Genomic DNA, 21,363 nt, shown 5'->3' on the forward strand with positions numbered 1-21,363 from the left:
ATGTGCCACCCATCACTGAAAGTGGACATGGACCTGAAGAAGAGGTGTACATTCCCTTGTCCCTTTCTTTCTATCACCTTAAATGCTGATATCGATACAACATAGCATCACCTTGGCTTTGTGGAAGCCTCTTTTCATTCTTGATTCACTCATTGTGCTCTTGAACCTAAGGTGATTATGGTGAAGATCTCTCAGTCATGTCCAACTCTTTGCGACCCCATGGACTGTAGCCTACCAGGGTCCTCTGTCCATAGGATTTTCCAAGCAATAGTACTGGAGTGGATTGCCATTTCCTTCTCCAGGGAACTTCCTGACCCAGGGATTGAACCTGGGTCTCCCACATTGTAGACAGACGCTTAACCATCTGAGCCACCAGGGAAGTCCAAGTGCCTACTAAATCTTTCCCCTGTGTGCTGCTGAGCTAACCCTAAGTACAAGATCCTTGTTTATGCTTGGTGTTTTTGTTTTTTTTTACATCTCATTAGAAGCAACTCATTATTGCAGTGTATCAGCAATTTTTATATTTGAATTTCATCACCTGGTAAATTCAGTATTCTTACTCATTGAAGAGTTTGAGCATGCCCTGTATATTATTATTACATTGTGGTTAAAGTTTTTGGTTAGGGCTGGGCCAGGATCAGAGTTCTCTAGCATTACATTAGAAACCTCTGTAGTTTGATGTATTTTGTTCAGCTATTTACAGAATGTCAGAGGCAGCAGTTGCCCTTGTGCCAGCCCTATTTCTCTGCTGATTATAATACCATGGGGGACTTCTAACATCATCATGACTCAATGAGTCTAGACACACTGCACTTCCGTGGTTACAGTGCCAAAGAGAAATTAGATGAGCTTAACATGACTTTTCTTTGGCATGCCCCTTTTTGGTTCTCACAGTCATCTCTTGGATAAAATCCTTGTAAGAATCTCACCCAACATCTATGTCTAGCTCTCTAGTTTGTAACGTGAAGAGAGTCTACTTTCTTCTTTCCAAAAACAGCAATGGCATTTTCCTGTTTCCAGTTTTCTGGCACCTTTTCCATTCTCTGTGATTTTTCAAAGAGCCAGAATGGTCCAGCAACTTATTTGTAAGTGTACCCAGGTCCCTAAAATGTAATTGCCCAGATCGGGCCAGTTGAGATAATTGAGGGAAGCACAAAGCTTAATTTCTCACAGTCTTTTTGCCATATAAGTAGTCGTTGCTTTTTTGCTTTGCTAATGGGGAGAAGTAATAATATTCTGTAACTTTAGTCTTAGCTTGATTCCTTCCAGCTCCTAAAATTGTTAGGAGAGCTATGTAAATGAACAGATTACTTTACTAGGTGTATAGCTTGTCAGTAGTATGGCATCCCTTCTTTGCCCCATCTTGGTGATGGTGTTTAGGGACCGTTCAGAGATGAGGTGTAGAGAAGTGTCTCACACTCATTTAAGCCTGGGTACCCTGGTCATCATCGTCTATCCCGTGAGTGTTGGTGATTGCCTGCAGTGTCTCCTAGTTTTGAGGAATCTGAGAGTAGAAATCATGCCTACCTATGCAAGTCTCCTCTCTTGCTGAATAAGAGTTTCTTTTTCATCACCTCTTTCTGTTGATTTCAGTGTAGTTACTCCATCACTTGCCTCTTGCCTCTGTCTTGGTCTGACTCATATTTTGCTGCCTCAGCTAGATGATGAGCCATTAATGATCAGTGACCTTTCTTTATGCCCGTACCCCGGTATCACCCTGCATGTTGTTACATGGGCAAAGTGGTATTCAGAAGATGTTCATCTGATACCATAGATCTGGACAGTCATCAGAAAATAAATATCATGAAATTAAATATGGTGCACTCACAGTGACGTAATGCAGTTACAACGGTATTTTTCAGTATCTTTCTTTAAATAGCAACGATCCTCCTATTTTTAGTCAAGAGTAATTACTTCCCCAATGATGTTTCTTTCTTTCCCAAATTCTCTTTGTTCACTGAAAATTTGCTTCTCTTTTTCTTATACATTGGTTATTTCAGGGTATTATACTCTTGACATTTAAAATTTTTGTTTCTTGGCATTATTTGTTTCACTGTTGCATAGTAACATTTTTGTTCTTTGCAACCATCTGCTTATTTTAAGGTGTGTAGTTTTTTGATGGCATAGAATATTTTCATATCTTTACCAGCCTTAAGTGCAAGTCTAGGATTGTTATGTGTGGCTTTTTTATTTTCATAGACCTTAAATCTTATCTATAATGAGCACTGGCTAAATACAGAAATGCATCATTTTATCCAGTTAATAATACTTTCCCCTGGAGAAGGGAATGGCAACCCACTTCAGTACTCTTGCCTGGAGAATCTCATGGACTGAGGAGCCTGGTAGGCTACAGTCCGTGGGGTAGCAAAGAATCGGACACGACTGAGCAACTAACAACAACAATGATATTTGAGAGCACTATTTTATATATCAATATTAACATACATACTAAAAAATAAAGATTGTCATAAAAATCATCCGATGGTGTTGTGGGAAGAATTAGTAAGCTCTTTTTGTAAGTGAGGAAGTGGTAGCTCATGTTCAAGGCACTTAGGTTATGATCCTGGACCCGCATACTTTAAGCCTGGAGGTCCTCCTCAAACTTGAACTGGAGGTCCTCCTTTTTTGCAGTTGAGGCTGCACTTGGCCTGGGGCTCCACAGAAACTGCCAACAAAGAATTTACCTCTAGAGCAACCATGAGAACTCCTCATGGAGAGCCCCATTAGGGGAAAATACACATACTCATCAGACCCGTTTTCCATTTCTGCCCATTAATGTGGCAGCAGTAAAGCAACATTGACAGCACCCTGGAACCTAACCCCAGCTTCCCCAGTATGCAAGTCAGGAGAGTGAGGAAGGAGGTGGAGGCTCGGATGATATGTTCATCTTCCTTTGTCTTACAGATTGAGTTTGGAAATAAACAGCAAGTTGATATTTGATATTTGAGGGAATGGGGACCTTCTCCCCCGTCCCCCCACCCCAGATCATCCTACAGAAATGAACATTGTTGAAGTTGAAAAGAAATCAAAATATGAGAGTAGAGTCATTTTTAGGAGAAAACTATGAAGAATGTCAAAAATAGCACTTGCGGTCTCAAATACAAGTACAGAGTAATGTATTAAGCAAATAAGATCTCAGGAGCACCATAGCACTTGTGGTCAGATTTGCCTAATGACTGTTATGAGACATGGAAGAGACAGTCAGTCCTCATTCATGTATTCATTTATTTGGTGAAGATTAGTTGGATATTATATATGCCAGGCTCTAGGCTGGTCTTATGGTATGATAAACTCTATTCTGGAGGAGACAGACAGAGAGACTGACAGGTAAACAAGTTATTAGAATATTTACAACATTTTATATGGGTACCTTTTCCCAATCTTTTTCAAATTTATATAAAAATCCATATCAAATCAGTAAGTTTCCCGGCAAACACACCACTCTCAGTCTGTGTTATGTAGGAGAGGCACCTATTCACTTGGCAAGAACCCATTTTTCTGTCACAGTCTATGATCCTGAAAAATAAATTCTCTTTCAACACCATCACCATAGTCATTGTCATCTTTGCATCAACAGATTCCTCTAAGGAAACCAAGCTAGCTATAATACTCCACCAGCAGTCTTGATTTTTTTTAAATACCACAGAATTTCGCCTATTTTTTCAAGCCTTTTGTAAGTTTTACTTTCCCTTTTCTTCTCATGCATAAGCCTCTTCTGCAACTGTAAAGCATTTACAGTTGTAGATGTCTTCTTACTCAAGTACTTCTTTGAAAACTGACCCTTATAGCAGTCTAGCGTATTTGTTACTATTTTGTTCATGATAAGGTAATCATATTTACTTAATGGTGACCTGTTTAGAAAATTCAGCAATTTTATAGCATCTAACAGCTTTATTGTCCTTGGTGTATTTTTGCATCCTCTTCCTTAACACTTTCCACATCATTTTTAGACTATGATTTTGTTTAAATATTTTCTCAGTGTTTTTTATTGTCATTATTATTCTATTGTTATTTTTTAGTGTTTGGTAGTACTAGTTCTACTTTGACCCTGGGTGTTGCCTTTTAGACATCATATAGCCGTATGGCGTTGTGATCATGGTGTGTAGAAGTCTGTAGTAGTTCCTGGGAACCCTGTGTAAGCACGCAGCCCCTGCCTGTTCCGGCACGGGAGCAGATGAAAGTGTTAACTCTTTGCCTGCTTGGTTGCAGGAGGAATGCCAGCTCCTGAACAGGCCTCATTGGTGGAGGAGGGGCAACCACAGACCCGCCAGGAAGCTGCCTCCACTGGCCCCGGCATGGAACCCGAGACCACAGCCACCACTATTCTAGCTTCCGTGAAGGAGCAGGTACATCCTCTGATTTTAGACTTTGCAATTAATTATTTCTTCATTGCCTTTAAAAATTAATCTTTGGATGTGTTTTCAATTTGTCTAACGTCCTTGACGCCTTCACGTTTTCTAATTATAAGGTGTTTACATCCCTGAGTACATTGGGATGACTGGCAGGTAGAGCCGCTCCAGGTGCCAGTCAGAATCGGAACATGCAGGATACTTGTGCGTCTGCAAGTAAGGACAATATCAGTGGTGATCGGTGTCTCTGTCTCGCTCACCTTGCAGAGTGTGTGCATGCACGCCCAGCTTTGTAAAGCGTGTTTCACATCGCTGACTTTTCTGTCAGAACTCTGGCAACTTGAGGCCTGTGATAGCCTTAGATCTGTTGAACGTTTTAACATAGGTATTACATAGGGTTGTCTCCGTGATTTTTTGGATTAAAGGTTCTATTTGTTGTGTTTGTCTTAATCAGAGTATACTCATCTTGTGAGCTACTGTTCTAAAACTTGTCACACTGTGCCATTTTGCTTAAATGTCATGTTTATGTTGATTTTTTAAAGGCACTTAATACTGTTATCCTTCAGATCCAGGTAGCCTTCTAAATTAGATTTTGATTTGGTGGGCTTAGAGAAATTTTAACTGCATAAGATTTAGAAGCTTAATAAAGGTGAATGTCAGTGTAAACCTCCGGGGAGACTTTTCTTTTCTGCCCTCCTCCCTCAAAAAACACACAAGCAACCAAAAAGTATATGCCCTCTGTGAGGGTTATTTTGTTGGAGATAATCTAATAGTGAAATTGTCTTTTTAAATCTTATGATTTAAAATACTAGTCTTTTTTTTCTCAAGAGATACAAGCTTAAATGTTGTATGTAGGCCGGAATTCTTTGAAAAATCAGTGTCAACAACTCCCATGACTAATGATGACAAAGAGTGAAAGGGTATTTAAAACTTCCTTATTTTATTTTTTGCTGTAACTTAAAGATGGGTGTGTATATAAAAGATTGCTCTAAAACTAGAAGATATGTCTTGCCATTAGAGCTGTATTTTCAAGAAAAAATGATTTCACAACTTTTCCTAGTAGCAAGATGTCAAAATATTTTTCATTCATTACAGAAATTTGAAGTTTTTAAACATTTCACAAACTAAGAATTTGGGAGGACACAAGAAAATTAGAGTCAGTACTGTTTTCATTTTCTCCCAAACTATAGATTATCTATCACCTTTAGGGAGGAAAAAAAGGACTCTTTCTTCTTAGTTGCTGAGATCTGACCCAAGGAGCTGTAAAATGAGAAGGCTCTGATTTATTTGTGACTCTTAGTGTATACTGCATTTTGGTGAAATATGACAGTAAATTTATCAAAGTACCCAGAACTAACTTAAAACCAGAAACTGTGCTCAGTAAGCATAACAGTAGGAACCTTCATGTCTGTATCTTTAAACTAGATAACGCTGCATATAGAAGAGATTGGAAACCTATCAGAATTTTTGCCCTATAATTCTTTGATGGCCTCAAATGACTTCAAAATTTTATCTTTTGGCAATGAATAGTATTTTGAATGCATATTTTGTGAGAGAAAACAAAAAGAGTTCTGGTTTCTTGGGTTAGGCAAAAAATATACAGATATTTGTTATTTATTAGAATTATCATATGTCTCCCACTTTAGTTGGAAGATACACTTCTATTCTTGTTCTTAAGAATTTGAGTCCATTATTATACATTTACAGTTTTCATTCTTAATTTCTTTTAAGATTGTCAGTGCTCATTACTCAGTGCATCCATCATTCAACCCAAGACACCATATCTATCTCTTGTTCCAAGATACTTGCCTGATTTTAAATAGCTAACTCTAGTTCCCATAGGATTTGTGTGGTACAAAGCAAGATACTCAAATTTCTCTGTAATTAGAGTAAAAATTTCTTAGACTTTCCTGAAATATGTCACTTGCCTTTGTCTGCCAAATGAGACAGAGCACAGAAAAGTTAGCTAAGAATAAGAAAACTAATTACTGTTTACCTTATATATTTGATTCTAAAATACTAGTCAGAATGTCACATTTGTAGTTGTGTTAGACTCAAATGAAATAATTAATTTTAGATTATGTCCTTGGTCATGTATTGTATCAAAGAGCAGTATTACTGGATAGGATATACAATTATAGGGGGGAAAAAGGTGCCTTATTTTCATAGGCTTGGAGTGATGGGATCAGATCCGCTGATCTCAGAGAACAGACCTTGTTTGATGGTGGATGTGTCTCAGAATGAATGTTTCGTTGGGATACAGAGACTCCTTCAGTGCGAGGGGGAGATGGCTGGATTCCCATCATGGCTCCACTACTTACTGTGTCATCTTGGCAAGATTGTTAACCTCTCTCTGCCTCAGTTTCTCATTTGTAGAATGAAGATAGTAATAGTTATTGAAACATTAAATTAATCTATGTAAAGTTTTTACACTCCCTTACACTTAGTAAATTCTCATAGTAAAGGCTAATATTACTATTATCATCATCATCTCTACTTAAGAAGAAAATGCCCTCCCTAAGAGAAGCTGGCGGTTCTACTTTTAAATATGTGTCTGTCGGGACTGAGAAACTTCTTCCAGGCCACTGATATGAAGACAAAAAAACTTTTTGAATACGAGCCATGTTTATGCTGTGACAGTATATACTTCGACATGGCATTAAACTTCCAAAACTTCACCATGTTGATCTCACCAATTAAAACAGCTTTATGTGTTTATTATAAGAAGTAGAATAATGAAAATAAATTTTATTAACATGCTGACATAGTACAAACTCAAACATCATGTCAAAGCACTTGGTTAAAGAATTGGAGAGTAATATCTTTTAACATGCACCTGAATTTTGAGAGGAAGAATCTGGGTTCTTATAAATTATATCCAAGCACTACATTACCTCATGTGAATTCCCCCTGGACATTTCATGATAAGTAGTAGGGAAGAAAATGACAGGCAACCAGTAGCCATCTTGTTAACAAATCACTAGTCTGTTAATACCTGAAATTGGATTTAGGGAGTCATGGGAACACTGAAATCTTGCTCTACTGGGCCTCTCTTTCCTTCAGATCCTCCCATGCCAGAAGCTGTTCCTTTTTCTTGACAAAATACAGAGATTCATATTCTCTCTCTTTTATGAAGCTATGACCTTTCATGTTGATGTCAGTCCCATAGATGCATACATGTACCTTTATAGAAAAAGTCCTTGCTTTTTTGCAGATAGAAAGAAGGAACTCACTTCTGTTCAAGTGCTACCTCTTTCATGAAGCCAACCATGAAGTTCACCCCAGCCTGAAGTCAACTCTCTGCTGATCTTTCTTAGCACTTTATACCACTGCTCTGACTCATCACATGCTCCTTTGGATGATATAATTAAAAGCTACCTGAGGATGAAAATGAAAGTTACTTAGTCATGTCCGACTCTTTGCATCCCCATGAACTGTACAGTCCATGGAATTCTCCAGGCCAGAATACTAGAGTGGGTAGCCTTTCCCTTCTCCAGGGGATCTTCCCAACCCAGGGATCGAACCAGGTCTCCTGCACTGCAGGCAGACTCTTTACCATCTGAGCCACCAGGGAAGCCCAAAGGGCTTGAATATACTAGAGCTGCATGAATGATTGTTGAAAGAGGAAGTAAATAAATAATGCTATCAGATCACTTTGTCACCAACTGGCTATTCTGTAAGGATAATGGAATCTGTTGCCACATTCATAGAAGCATTACTAAGCAAGAGAATCTCAAGACAGCACCTAGAAAACTAGTTACTCAGCTGTACATTCTTATCTTTAAGACAATTTGAGTTGCACGGTATCCATATTGATCTAGAAATTAAATCTGATCTCTGCATGGAACAAACTTATATTTTATTTCACATGGATGGTCAAATAATGGCGTAAGTCTTTTAAAAATATGAAAGAAATTTATATTTCATCTTCCATCTGTCCAACTTAGCTGCAAAGGAAGTGTAGGGAATGAAAGGATGCGGTTTATCTTGGTGATGTCACAAAATATCCACCATCATCATGTAAACCAAATAATCACAAAAGAAATGTCTTCCAGTTAAGGATCATCTTTCAAGAGAAGGAAAAAGTCAGCCCATGGGATTAGCAAAGCAATGTTATCCTTGGACTCCAGTCTAAAATTATAGAAAGTGTCAGTTGAACTTAAGCCACCAGTTGGCTGTTGGGTTTATACAATCAGGATCATCATTTGGCAGTTTCTACTGTTCAGTTCAACTCCTGCTGAGAATACAGTATTCCCAAAGTGAATGTAGATGTTGGAAACAAACTATTTTGTATCCTGATAGTTTTCAGGCTTACCCAAGAATGATCTAGTGCCTAGCTTATATGTGGTCAGGTAAAGAAATATGGCCAAATGCAGTGCCCTCAGAGAACCTTGCCACTTCTGTAAAAATCATAGACTAAACTGATTCATCCTTGAAATGGACAGCATGCCTTTGAATGGAAAGGAATTGGAATCTGGTAAGACATTGACTCATTCAGAAATTCAGTGCCATCCCTGCAACTTAGAAGTGTCAGCATGCTAACGTCACAGGCTCAGGGAAGCAGTGAGCCAGGAGCCAGGAGCAGACTCTTATTATCAATGGGGGAGTATATTGAACTTTTATAATTGGTAGAATCTCATACTAGATGTAGAAATACCCTTTAAAAAATCATATGGCCAGTCCTGAATAGCGTTAAATATTTTTCATAGCTCTGTTTAAGGTGCAAGTAGATTTACATTCTGTAAAATCACGCATGTAATATTTATTACACTCTTTCATCCTCTGTCATAAAGTTTCTTGAATAATTGAGGTCTCTATTTGAACTTGGCCTGACTCCCTAGGTGCTCTAACTTCCATTGTTCTCCCACAAACCACACCCTCTTATTTTGGGTTTATGATTTAAGAAGTTTGGAATCCAGGTTTAAGATCGAGTTCAATCCAGATAGCATGAAATGGTAAGCAAAGAATAGATTTGGTAAAACGTGCTAATATTACGTGTACTTCTCTTACTCTGGTGAAGTCCTAAGTGAGGTATTGGGTATACTTTTGTTATCTTGTTATCTTTGATGAGTGAAAATTGAAATGTTCTTCATTTGTGAGGCTTTCAAAGAGAATAATACCACCTTTAAAGATAATATTTTCTGACTTTGTGAAAATTACAGTTCTGCCTTCATGTATTCATATTAACTTAAGTGATATTTAAATATCAAAGAGTGAAATGAGAGTCATTATAGAGATCCTTAATTTTTCGAAGATAAAAAAGGAAATTTAGATCCCAACTGTGTTCTATTGATATTACTTCATTTTTACATGGATGTGTTAGCTTCAGTAATTACACACCCTTTCCTGTATGGCAGAATGCCCAGAACTGAACAAATTCCAGTACAATTATTTACTTTATTTCTCTGAAACTGAAACAACTCAACTGCTGTACACCTGCTTTTGCAACTTCCTTTTATTTGGCCCCTAGATTTATTTACAATGAAATAGTTCTCCCTGACACACCTCAGCCCCATGCAGAAGACAGAATTTTTACTTCAGCTGTAAACAAGCATAGTTTGTAGCCTAGCTAAAAGCATTGTACTGTAGGTTCAACACTGAAAACTTCACACTTTCCCTTTTAGTAACTTAGTAATTTTTTCTCTTGGTAACTGAATTATCTTGGCAATTGTAATTATGTAATATAGGAACGTCTTCTGTGCCTGAACTGCAATCATCAGACACAAGGTAAGATTGGATCTTTTCTTAGTGACTTCTGTGGGATCATCAAATTTTACAGCTTTTACTCTTTAATATTATGGAATTAAGGTTCAAAGTGGGATCAAGTGGTAGATGTCTTGCGACACTCTTTGGCCTGGATTCAAGAATTCTGAATGCTAATAATTGGTTCTTAGGAGATCAGTCCTCTTAAACTGCATATGACACAGTGAAAATTTAACATTTCTCTTCCATGTGTTAATGATGTAGCGTAACCCCAGTTTGAGTGTCTCTGTGGTTAAATAATACAAGAGTATAGTTAACAGGTTTATTTATTCATATATTTGAGTGTACAAAAAAAAAAAAAAACTGTCCTTAGATTGCCAAGTTAGCTAACAACAACAGGTAAATTTTTACATCTGCCCATGTTTTCCAGTAGTCTGATAAATGATCAGCTGGACCTGTGAGCACAGTTCCCAAGTCTTTCTGTCTGAGGCGTACATTTTGAGTAACTGATTTTTTGTTCTGTTTGATTCCCTTGGAGACATCTTTTTAGATGTATTGACACAATAGGTGGTTGTTTTGTTTTACTTTGTTTTGTTTGACGAGCTCTTAACTTCCAGGAGTTTGAACAGCTTCTGTCTGGCTCTTTATCCACAGCTGAATTACACTTGCAGACATGGAATACATAGTAAAAGAGCCCCCAAATATTTATTGGGTAAATGAACTAAGAATGTAAAAATGCTCACCATCCCACTGTAGTTCATTTACACTTGCTTTTAACTAGGTAAATATATATATATATTAATTTATAAATATATATATAAATATATATAATTTATAAATATATATATAAAATATATAAAAAAATATATATATATAGGGCCTACTGTGAGAAAAAGACTGTCCAGGAAAGAGATGGGAGGGATGGTCAGGAGACCTATAAAGGTGGTCTGTTTAATACAATTTCTGCCCTCAGAAGAAGACAGAGTTACAAACCATATTGTATATTTTTATTTGTGGTAATTGGCACATAATGAATATTCATTCATTGGAACCACAAAATCCAAGAATTTGTCCCCTTTTTTAAGTTAATCAGGCTATAGATATATATTGTATTATGCCAGGTTTATGTAAATTTGTTAACTTAGGCATTATTATTATTATTAACTATTAGGCAAAATTGTTTAATTTTTACCATTGAATTAGCTGTACCTTGGGTTTACATTTGAAAGTAATAGAATATTTTTCCTTTATTAACGGTTAAAGTCAACCTTGCCTTTGCATATTTAAAATGATAATTTCCTTTTCAGTTGAATAACTCAGTTCACAATTCCTGTTCAGAGTTAAATTATGAATATATGGAATAATTTTTCCCCTGTACATGCAAACTTTATGATATTAAATGTGAAATGAGTGACTGCTGAGTTGGTGAGATTAAATGGATGACAGGATCATTCAGCATTAAATTCTTTGTGCCGCTTGATTGTTTTTCTTTGCAGAATCACTTCGGGAGAGAAAATTATTTCAGAAACAGAGTTTTTTCCTGCAGGTATAACCTTGAAGTCATTCCACAGCTATCGCAGAACAGTCTGTCTTCATGTTTGTGTTCTTACCTAAATTGTAGTTTTGTCACTTTTGCAGAGAGGGGTCCATTCGGCGTTACTGTGTCTGTTTTTATTTTATGTTTGTATTCTTTCCAAAGTGATCAGATCTGCTTGTACCTCAGCAAAGTAATGTAGGCTTTGAGTATTTTGTTCTAGGCACTCCTAAGAAAAATCATTTAAAACATAAAGTTGATTTCAAGTAGTGCAAAGACAAATTGGTGTCTTAGCTTATAGAATCTTGATAGTTTTTATGCACTGAAACCTTCATAATATGGAGATTTAAAATAACAGAAAAATTCTGTAAGCAAATTGAAAGAACACATTATTGAAACATAAAGATAAATCATGTTATAAAATTAAATTCCATATAAATCATATTTCAGGTATGAAAATGGCTATCATAAATTGGAAGACAGTTTCTTTAATTTATTTTTTTTAATTGAAGGGTAGTTGCTTTACAGAATTTTGTTGTTTTTCGTCAAACATCACCATGAATCAATCATAAGTATACATATGTGCCCTCCCTCCTGAATCTCCCTCCCATCTCTCCCCCCATCCCACTGCTCTAGGTTGATACAGAGCCCCTGTTTCAGATCCCTGCAAATGAGCCAATTCTCATTGGCTCTGTATTTTATATATAGTAATGTAAGTTTCCATGTTGCTCTCTCCATACATCTCACCCTCTGCTTCCCTCGCCACCCACCCCCCTGCCTAAACCCAAGTCCATAAGTCTATTCTCTATGTCTGTTTCTCCATTGCCCTGAAAATAAATTCTTTGGTACCATCTTTCTGGATTCCATATATATGTGTTAGTATACAATATTTATCTTTCTCTTTCTTACCTCACTCTGTGTAATAGGCTCTAGGTTCATCCACCTCATTAGCACTGACTCAAATGTGTTCCTTTTTATGGCTGAGTAATATTCCATTGTAGATATGTACCACACTTTCTTTATCCATTCATCTGTTGATGGGCATCTAGGTTGCTTCCGTGTTCTAGCTGCAGTGAATAGTGCTGCAGTGAACATTGGGGTGCATGTTTCTTTCTCAATTTTGGTTTCCTCAGGGTATATGCCTAGGAGTAGGATTTCTGGTCATATGGTGTTTTTATTCCTAGTTTTTTAATGAATCTCCATACCGTCTTCCATGGTGGCTATGTCAATTTACATTCCCACCAACAGTGCAAGATGGTTGCACTGTTCTTCACACCCTTTTCTTCACACCCTCTCCAGCATTTATTGTTTGTAGACTTTTTGATGATGGCCATTCTGACTGGTGTGAGGTGATATCTCATTGTAGTTTTGATATCAATTTCTCTAATAATGAACGATGTTGGGCATCTTTTCATGTGTTTGTTAGTCATCTGTATGTCTTCTTTGGAGAAAGGTCTGTTTAGGTCTTTTTCCTGCTTTTTAATTGGGCTGTTTGTTTTTCTAGAATTGACTTGTATGTGCTGCTTGTATATTTTGGAAATCCTTTGTCAGTTGTTTCATTTGTTAGTATTGTCTCCCATTCTGGGGTTGTCTTTTCACCTGTTTATAGTGTCCTTTGTTGTGCAGGAGCTTTGCAAGTTTAATTAGATCCCACTTGTTTGTTTATTTATTTGTTTTCCAGTACTCTAGGAGGTGGGTCATAGAGGATCTTGCTTTGATTTATGTCATCGAGTGTTCTGCTTATGTTTTTCCTCTGAGAGTTTTATAGTTTCTGGTCTTACATCTAGGTCTTCAATCCATTTTGCATTTATCTTTGTGTGTGGTGTTAGGAAGTATTCAAATTTCATTCTTTTACATGTAGTTGTCCAGTTTTCCCAGTACCACTTATTGAAGAGGCTGTTTTGCCCCATTGTATATTCTTGCCTCCTTTGTCAGAAATAAGGTACCCATAGGTGTGTGGGTTTATTTCTGGGCTCTCTAACTTGTCCCATTGGTCTGTATTTCTTTTTTTTTTTTTTTGCCATACTGTCTTTATAACTGTAGCTTTGTAATATAATCTAAAGTAAAGAAGGTTGATTCCTCCAGCCCCATTCTTCTTTCTCAAGACTGTTTTGGCTATTCGAGGTATTTTGTGTTTCCATATGAGTTTTGAAATTTTTTTGTTCTACCTCTGTGAAAAATGCCAGGTAGTTTGATAGGGATTGCATTGAATCTGCAGATTGCATTTGCTAGTATAGTCATTTTCATAATATTGATTCTTCCAACCCAGGAACATGGACTATCTCTCCAGCTGTTTATGTTGTCTTTGACTTCTTTCATCAGTATCATAGTTTTTCTGTATACAGTTCTTTTGTCTCCTTAGGTAGGTTTCTTCCTAGATATTTCTATTCTTTTTGTTGCAGTGGTGAATGGGATTGATTCCTTAATTTCTCTTTCTGATTTTTCATTATTAGTATATAGGAATGCAAGTGATTTCTTTGTGTTGATTTTGTATCCTGCAACTTTGCTAAATTCACTGATTAGCTCTAGTAATTTTCTGATAGTATTTTTAGGGTTTTCTGTGCATAATATCATGTCATCTGCAAACAATGAGAACTTTACTACTAGTTTTCTGATCTGATTTCTTTTATTTTTCTTCTTCTCTGATTGCCTTAGCTAGGATTTCCAAAACTATGTTGAATAATAGTGGTTGAAAGTGGACACTCTTGTCTTGTTCCTGATCTTAGAGGAAATGCTTTCATGTTTTCACCATTGAGAGATGGTTTTCTTAGAATTTAAATCTTTTGGCTTTTGAAGGAAAATTTAATTTTCCTTTCAAAATTGGAGTTCTAAGCATTTCAAATTTGAATTTCAGTTTGTATGCATTTACATGTGAAAATTCCTATAAACCAGCATGATATCAGAATAATATTAATTATGTGGTATTATCTACTCTAATATTCATATATCCAATTAATACATTTTCCTAAAATCATTGCTAAAGCCTAAATCAAGATAAAGGCCCTCAGCCACTACATATATGGCCTTCTAATCTGTTCTGGTGGAATCAGTCCTTACACTTTCCTCAGCATTCTGTTTTCCTTTAGAAATTCCTTTCCATTAAAAGTTGATATAAACCATCATTTTTCCCCTTTGCAAAATATTTTCATAAATTGTTGTATTAATAAAAGAGTAAATGTGTCTTGCCCAAGTGTAGAATAAATTGGCACCTTCTTTTTTCACTCATGACCTTATCTACCTTCTATGTTTCTGGCTTAAAAGAGACAGTTGTTGGAAGAGGGCAAGCTTACTGGATTCCCCATTGTCCCAATTTTCTCAGTTGTTTCTTAGAAAGATGAATATTGGTTTTTTTCTTATAATATAAGCAGTTAACAGCAGGATCTTGATTTTTTTTTTTTTTTAGTTAGCAAAGTATAATGAAAATGTGAATTGTTACTAAATTATTTTGTGGAAAAATACATCTTAGTAATTGCTGCTGTTGGCATATTCCCAGCTAAGTAGAAGATTTGATGGTCTGTAGGTAAGAATATGAAACTTATATAGGTATGGATACTGAACAGAATGCTGTTTCACTTAATTTATTTGATCTGCACTATAGAATAGGGAAAACATTTTTATTCATGCAGAACTTTTATTTAATTTGATTTTTTTTAATATCATACCCTTTAAAAACGTCTCTTGATTTCCCATTGAAAACTATGAAGACACCCACCCTATTGTCAGAGTTGGAGAGGAGTTCTACTATAAGGACAATAGAACAAAATTGAGAAGAATGGTTAGCAGATCATTTATGTTAGATCTGCCCTTGTAAGTATGGAGACCCTTTTCAGTACAGTCAAATTACTGTCTCTTCTCTTTCTGCCACCATCATCACCACTACTACCACAGGAAACAAGCCAAAAGTTTTAGAAACGATCTTATCACTGTTAGTGAGATATAAAAGGCAATAAACTCTGTGGAATAGAAATCCATTAGGAAACTAATATCTAACAATTATTATTACTTAAACTGTGTGCCAGGCATTGTGCTAAGTGCTTTACGTGAAGGATTTCCTCTGTTATTTATCAAATCTATATGAGTTGTGGAAATCTGTCAGGCTTTTTTGGCCACTGAACATGTCCAAATTTCTCTTTCTTTGCATTTTTCCACCTAAATAGACAGAAAATATATAGCCTTGAGCTGTACAAGTAAGTTGTTCCAGTAAATTGTTTTTAATCTTTAAATTAGCCAGGATGTTTTCAGTTGCTTGTAACTAAAAACCTAGAATCATACAGATAGTTATTATTATTACTGCTGTTTACAGATGGGAAAATGGAAACTCTGGTAAAGTTGAGTAATGTGTCCAAGCTTACACAGTTAATCAGTAGGAAATCCAGTATTCATATCCAGGCAGTTATACTCTAGAGATGCATAGTAAATAATTAACATCTATAGTGGAGGTAATAAAGGAAAAATAGATACAGAAGAAAATTGAATCACTGTGGTTGATAAATATTATTTGAGAAGTTATCTTGGAATATGGAAGAAAAGAACAAAAAAGATATAGATGTCCCTAGACATGGAGGGACATAAAGAGAATATGTGGAACAAAGAGAATAAATCTAATGTAAGTATTGTGGATGTTCTTGAAAAAGACATTAGAATAAGTAGAGCAGAAATAATACTTAAATATAATTTTGGAAGTTTTTCTAAGCAGACAATATAGCTGTGAGTATACAGATTTGAAGTGGTCAGCACATTCCAGGTATTACATATGGAAAAGGGACCTGTCCAGGAATAATTTTGACAAAGTTTTATATTATACAAAGATAAAGAGGAAAGGGGTTCTAGAAGAATCCATATAAATAGTTTAACTACAGAAAATAAGATCAGACTGACATATAACTTGGTGTGGAGCAGTGTGTTTAGAGTATTGAGGGGGGGAAAAATGCTTATAGTCTAGGAGTTTGATACCCAGCTAGAATGTCTTCAGTGTATGAAGAATGAAAAATATAGTTTCAGACATGTAAGAAATCATGAAATGGCTTCACTCTTGTGCACTGGTACCCTTTAATAGTTGAAGATGTGCTCCCTTCAGAGAATAACCAAGTATAAGACTCAAGAATGAGAAATTTATGGTATGAAATAGCTAGTACATCATCTCTTACTTGATTAAGATTCCAAACCAGGAATCTAGGGTTATTATATGCTATCAGTTAGATTTTGCAGCTTTTCTCCAGTGTTTTCCTGATTCTTATGGTTCACATAAGAGTTCACATAGTTCAGATGGATATATTACTCTCTCTGGTGATTGTCCCTGTTAGCCATCGGTACTATTCTGATTCACTCTTGATAATAGTAGGTAAACTGTATATGTATGTGAGATACTCCACAGGAAGAACGCCTAGTCAGTGTAGGTATCATTTAAACATTTGGTGGCATTTTTCATTATCACAGCGCTTAAGATGTTTTGCAGCCTATAAGCTTATATTGAATGCTCTGAGTCATGGTTTGTTGGCTTATTGAATTTGCAAAGACATAAAAGAAAAAAAAATCTTCGGTTTGAGCTGGGAACAAATTTCTGTACATGTTTTTATCTTCCTTGGATCTATGCGTACTTTAACTGTATGTAAAACATCAGTGTCAATCGTATCATCTTAGGTATGTTAAGATATGTATTTACTTGGAAGAAGTCTTATAAGGAAATTCCCAAAGGTATTCAAGACTATGAGGAATAGATAGAACTGTGTCCTTAGCACAGGACAGATAGGTTAAAGGAGTTCAGCAGTTACCTATCAGATGAGTGAATAAAATGAATGCAATCTGTACTGAGTAATTACAAATGAAAAAGAAAAATACAGTAACTACCTAATGAAAGAGAGGTATTTGACCTTAACAGACAATTAACAAAAGAAGGGATATAAATAACTAACATGAATGTGAAATAATATTTTTACCACACTGGTAATTATAGAAATACATATTAAAATAATGAAAATATATCTGCCTTTCATATTGGCAACAGTTAAAGAGTAAAAGACAGTGTGAGTACAGTGATGTTAGCAATTTAATGCAGTGTCGCTAAGAGTGAATTGGCAGCCACTTTGGAGAGCACTTTAATGATATGTAATAAAAGTCTTAAGAATGGTTATATCTTTGGTCCAATAATTGCAATTCCATGTGTCTAGTCTAAGGAAATACTAAGCATTAACACAAAAATATTAATCATAGTAATGTTTATGATATCTAAAAATTGGCAACAGCTTGATTGTCTAATAAAGTGAAATGAATACATAATAGTACATGAGTATGAAAGGCTTTCAGATCAGATCAGATCATATCAGTTGCTCAGTCGTGTCCGACTCTTTGCGACCCCATGAATCGCAGCACGCTAGGCCTCCCTGTCCATCACCAACTCCCGGAGTTCACCCAGACTCACGTCCATCGAGTCAGTGATGCCATCCAGCCATCTCATCCTCTGTCGTCCCCTTCTCCTCCTGCCCCCAATCCCTCCCAGCATCAGAGTCTTTTCCAATGAGTCAACTCTTCTCATGAGGTGGCCAAAGTACTGGAGTTTCAGCTTTAGCATGATTCCTTCCAAAGAAATCCCAGGGCTGATCTCCTTCAGAATGGACTGGTTGGATCTCCTTGCAGTCCAAGGGACTCTCAAGAGTGTTCTCCAACACCACAGTTCAAAAGCATCAATTCTTCAGCGCTCAGCCTTCTTCACAGTCCAACTCTCACATCCATACATGACCACAGGAAAAACCATAGCCTTGACTAGACGGACCTTTGTTGGCAAAAATCACATTTCTAAAGAATTTTTAATAACAGGAAAAACTCATAATACAAATGAAAATATGAGGCATCTAACCATATAGGTAAAAATTTGCTATAGAAATGCACATGAATGTATACATGCGTGTATATATGTGTGTATACACACACATGTGCAATCATTAATAAAACAAGAGTCACTTCTAAATACTGAGTAAGTATCTTCAGGCTTTTTCCTTTGTATTTTCCAAATTTCCTTACAAAAATCGTATAATGCTTAATAAAAATTCTGAAGCTATAAAATAATATGACTGAAGTTTTCAAAAAGATAGTAAAAGATTCAGTTCAGTTCAGTCACTCAGTTGTATCCTACTCTTTGTGACCCCATGGACTGCAGCATGCCAGGCTTCCCTGTCCATCACCAACTCTTGGAGCTTGCTCAAACTCATGTCCATCGAGTCAGTGATGCCATCCAACCATCTTGTCCTCTTTCGTCCCCTTCTCCTCCTGCCTTCAATTTTACCAAGCATCAGGGTCTTTCTAATGAGTCAGCTCTTCGCATCAGGTGCCAAAGTATTGGAGCTTCAGCATCAGTCCTTCCAGTGAATATTCAGGATTGATTTCCTTTAGGATTGACAGTAAAAGGTTACCATAGATTAAGTTGACAGAGACGGAAAGAAAAGAAGTAAGTGTATATAGATTGCAAGCTGTGGAAAATATGTGAGATAAATCATGGTTGAAATGGAAAATTTAGCATCACTGTGATGGCAGGCTTCAGATCCAGAGGGTATCATAGCACAGTGATTAGGAGCAGCAGCTCCCACTTCTGCCCCTGGCTATGCTGTGTGACTTTGAGCAGGTACTTTAGATAGAGGCTCCTGTGTCTTCATTTGTAGTAAAATGAGGATAATGGTTCCAATCTTTCTGAAACAGTGAGTATTCAGCAAACATTCACTGGCATTCAAGGATACAGTTGTTACCTTTGACATGGTATGAAGAAAGGTTGTGGAAGCAGCAAGTTCTAGCCCAGGGCCATTTAGGAAGCACCTGCATCCAAACTGAAGAGTATTCAAAGGCATGGGGCCAGGCAGAGGTTGCATGCCCTGGGGCCCCTGTGGCATCATGCTGATGAAGCTGATGGGAGGAGTCAGCATCTTTCTGCACCCATGGAGATAGGGGTTGTATCATCTTCAAGCAATTCTGCATATCCAATTATTTGTAGATAACTTTACACAGTATATTCAGAAATCTCATTATGAGATTCCTCAGCTATATCTTCACCAGTTGCCTTGGAGGGCTTTTCTACAAAGAATCATTAAGTCAGAAAAGGAAGATGTAGAGAAGTGTACCAAATACCCATATTTTTGGAGTACTCGACTCAAGGATATAACTCTAAGGATGCTTTCCACTGTATTTCAGAGCTTAGAGTAGTGTCTGATGCTAATCAACTTTCCATACTTGTTGAATATATATTTATTGAAAATGTCTGTGTGTTCATGGAATATAGGTAGGGAACAAAACACAAACATAGTAGCAAACATCAGAGTCACTTCATGAAGTAGTCATTCCCTAGGAATAGTGAGGGTGGAAGTAAGAAGCTCCTTCCCCCAAAAGCATAGTAGGAGGGAGGTTATATATCCAAAAAAAGAAAATAAAAGTTTCCTCGTGACGTGTGTCCGAAAATTTATACCTGATATTTTTTTCCCTTCCATTATAAAAATCAAGTCTACCTAAAAATGATAGTCATGAGAGATTTGTTCAAAAATGAATGTTCATTTCTAAAGTGGAATGGTGGTCCTCGCATCTTGGTCAGAACCACACTACCCTTGGGCTTCCTCTGCTTTTGCAAACATCTGCCTCTCCAGCCCCACTGCCTGGTGACAGCAGACTGAGTACTTTTCAAAATGATGTCACTCATTGGGGGTAGGGAGTGAGGCATCTGTTCTGACATGATTGTATTTTCCAGCTTTTAAGTGCTTCCAGCAATATTTCATTGAAAATGTAGCCTTAGTGAGTCATGTCTAAGCCTGAAGAAACACTGGTGCTTTTACAGAGAAGTTGAGAGTTTGTCACTGCTGGAATGGCTCATACCTCTAATCTATTCTTGCCTTCCATAACCTGGATACGATCCAAACCCAATTGTATCCACTCTGACTGATTTATTTGAACTGGCAGAACTCACATGGGTAGACTCTAAATGTTCCCTTATGATATATTCCTACACAGAGGAAAGTAAATGTAGTAATTAGGACTGTCTTATTTTATGACTAGAACTATGCAAAAAAAAAAAAAAGAAGCCTTTTCCAATACAATTCTTATATTTGGAAAATAACATCCCAGCTTCAAAATCCTTTAGCCCAGGCAGACTAGAAATACAGAACGAAATAGAGTAGATTGGCCACAGACTATTACAAAGCACAAGGTCCAGTTTGTATTCTGTGGCTGTTTTAGGTAGCATTTTTAATGCCCGAAATAGGTTTTTAAACATCTTGAGAAAACCATGTTCCCCAATTCAGATTTTGATTCCCACAGCAGAGTAGTACTGGCAGGTTTGAAGGTCATGCACCTTGACAGCTAAGAAAAATGTCAGATGGCCACCTGAGAGCCAGGTTTTGAGGCGGGGAGGTTACCAAACAGGAGAACTGAGCCAAAAAAGAATAGCTCTCTCCCACAGTCTTCAGTAGGACACTTTGGAGGCTGCTGCTGGCTACTGGGCAAGCTAGTCAGTCCTGGGACCCTGTAGAAGAGGCACATGGACCCCTGAGCTGAGGCAGGAGGCGGGAGGGGGCATGTCAGTTTGTCCTGAGGACATCACTGTACCATAGGGAATATTTTTAAATGTTAGCCTTCTTCTTATTTATACTAATAATCTGATCATCCTGACCCATCAATGAACTCTTATAGAGTTTCACTGTACCCTTATAAAGAATTCAGTCATTTCTTAGTAGAATGGGAGGCATGCAGACGTTGATGTCAGGATTCAAATCCAGACTCCCACAAGTAGCTTTATGCTATTGGGCA

At 36.9% G+C, this 21,363-nt stretch overlaps 1 protein-coding gene across 12 annotated transcripts in view; it reads left to right on the forward strand.

Annotated features, from left to right (window-relative positions):
* PKP4 (plakophilin 4) overlaps positions 1–21,363 on the forward strand; it is a 258,016-nt gene that overhangs the window by 66,930 nt on the left and 169,723 nt on the right. For 8 of the 12 annotated variants that reach the window (XM_070357342.1, XM_070357345.1, XM_070357348.1 and 5 more), the window contains exon 2: positions 4,210–4,346. In XM_070357342.1, the coding sequence (XP_070213443.1) occupies positions 4,215–4,346 (132 nt within the window). In that variant the 5' untranslated portion in view covers positions 4,210–4,214. Of the gene's footprint in view, positions 1–4,209; positions 4,347–4,468; positions 4,566–21,363 lie in introns of those variants that run through there. The other 4 variants (XM_070357349.1, XM_070357353.1, XM_070357351.1 and 1 more) reach the window with 2 other exon arrangements.

This window comes from Bos mutus, chromosome 2, assembly GCF_027580195.1.
Source record: "Bos mutus isolate GX-2022 chromosome 2, NWIPB_WYAK_1.1, whole genome shotgun sequence".
Classification (NCBI taxonomy): Eukaryota; Metazoa; Chordata; class Mammalia; order Artiodactyla; family Bovidae; genus Bos; species Bos mutus.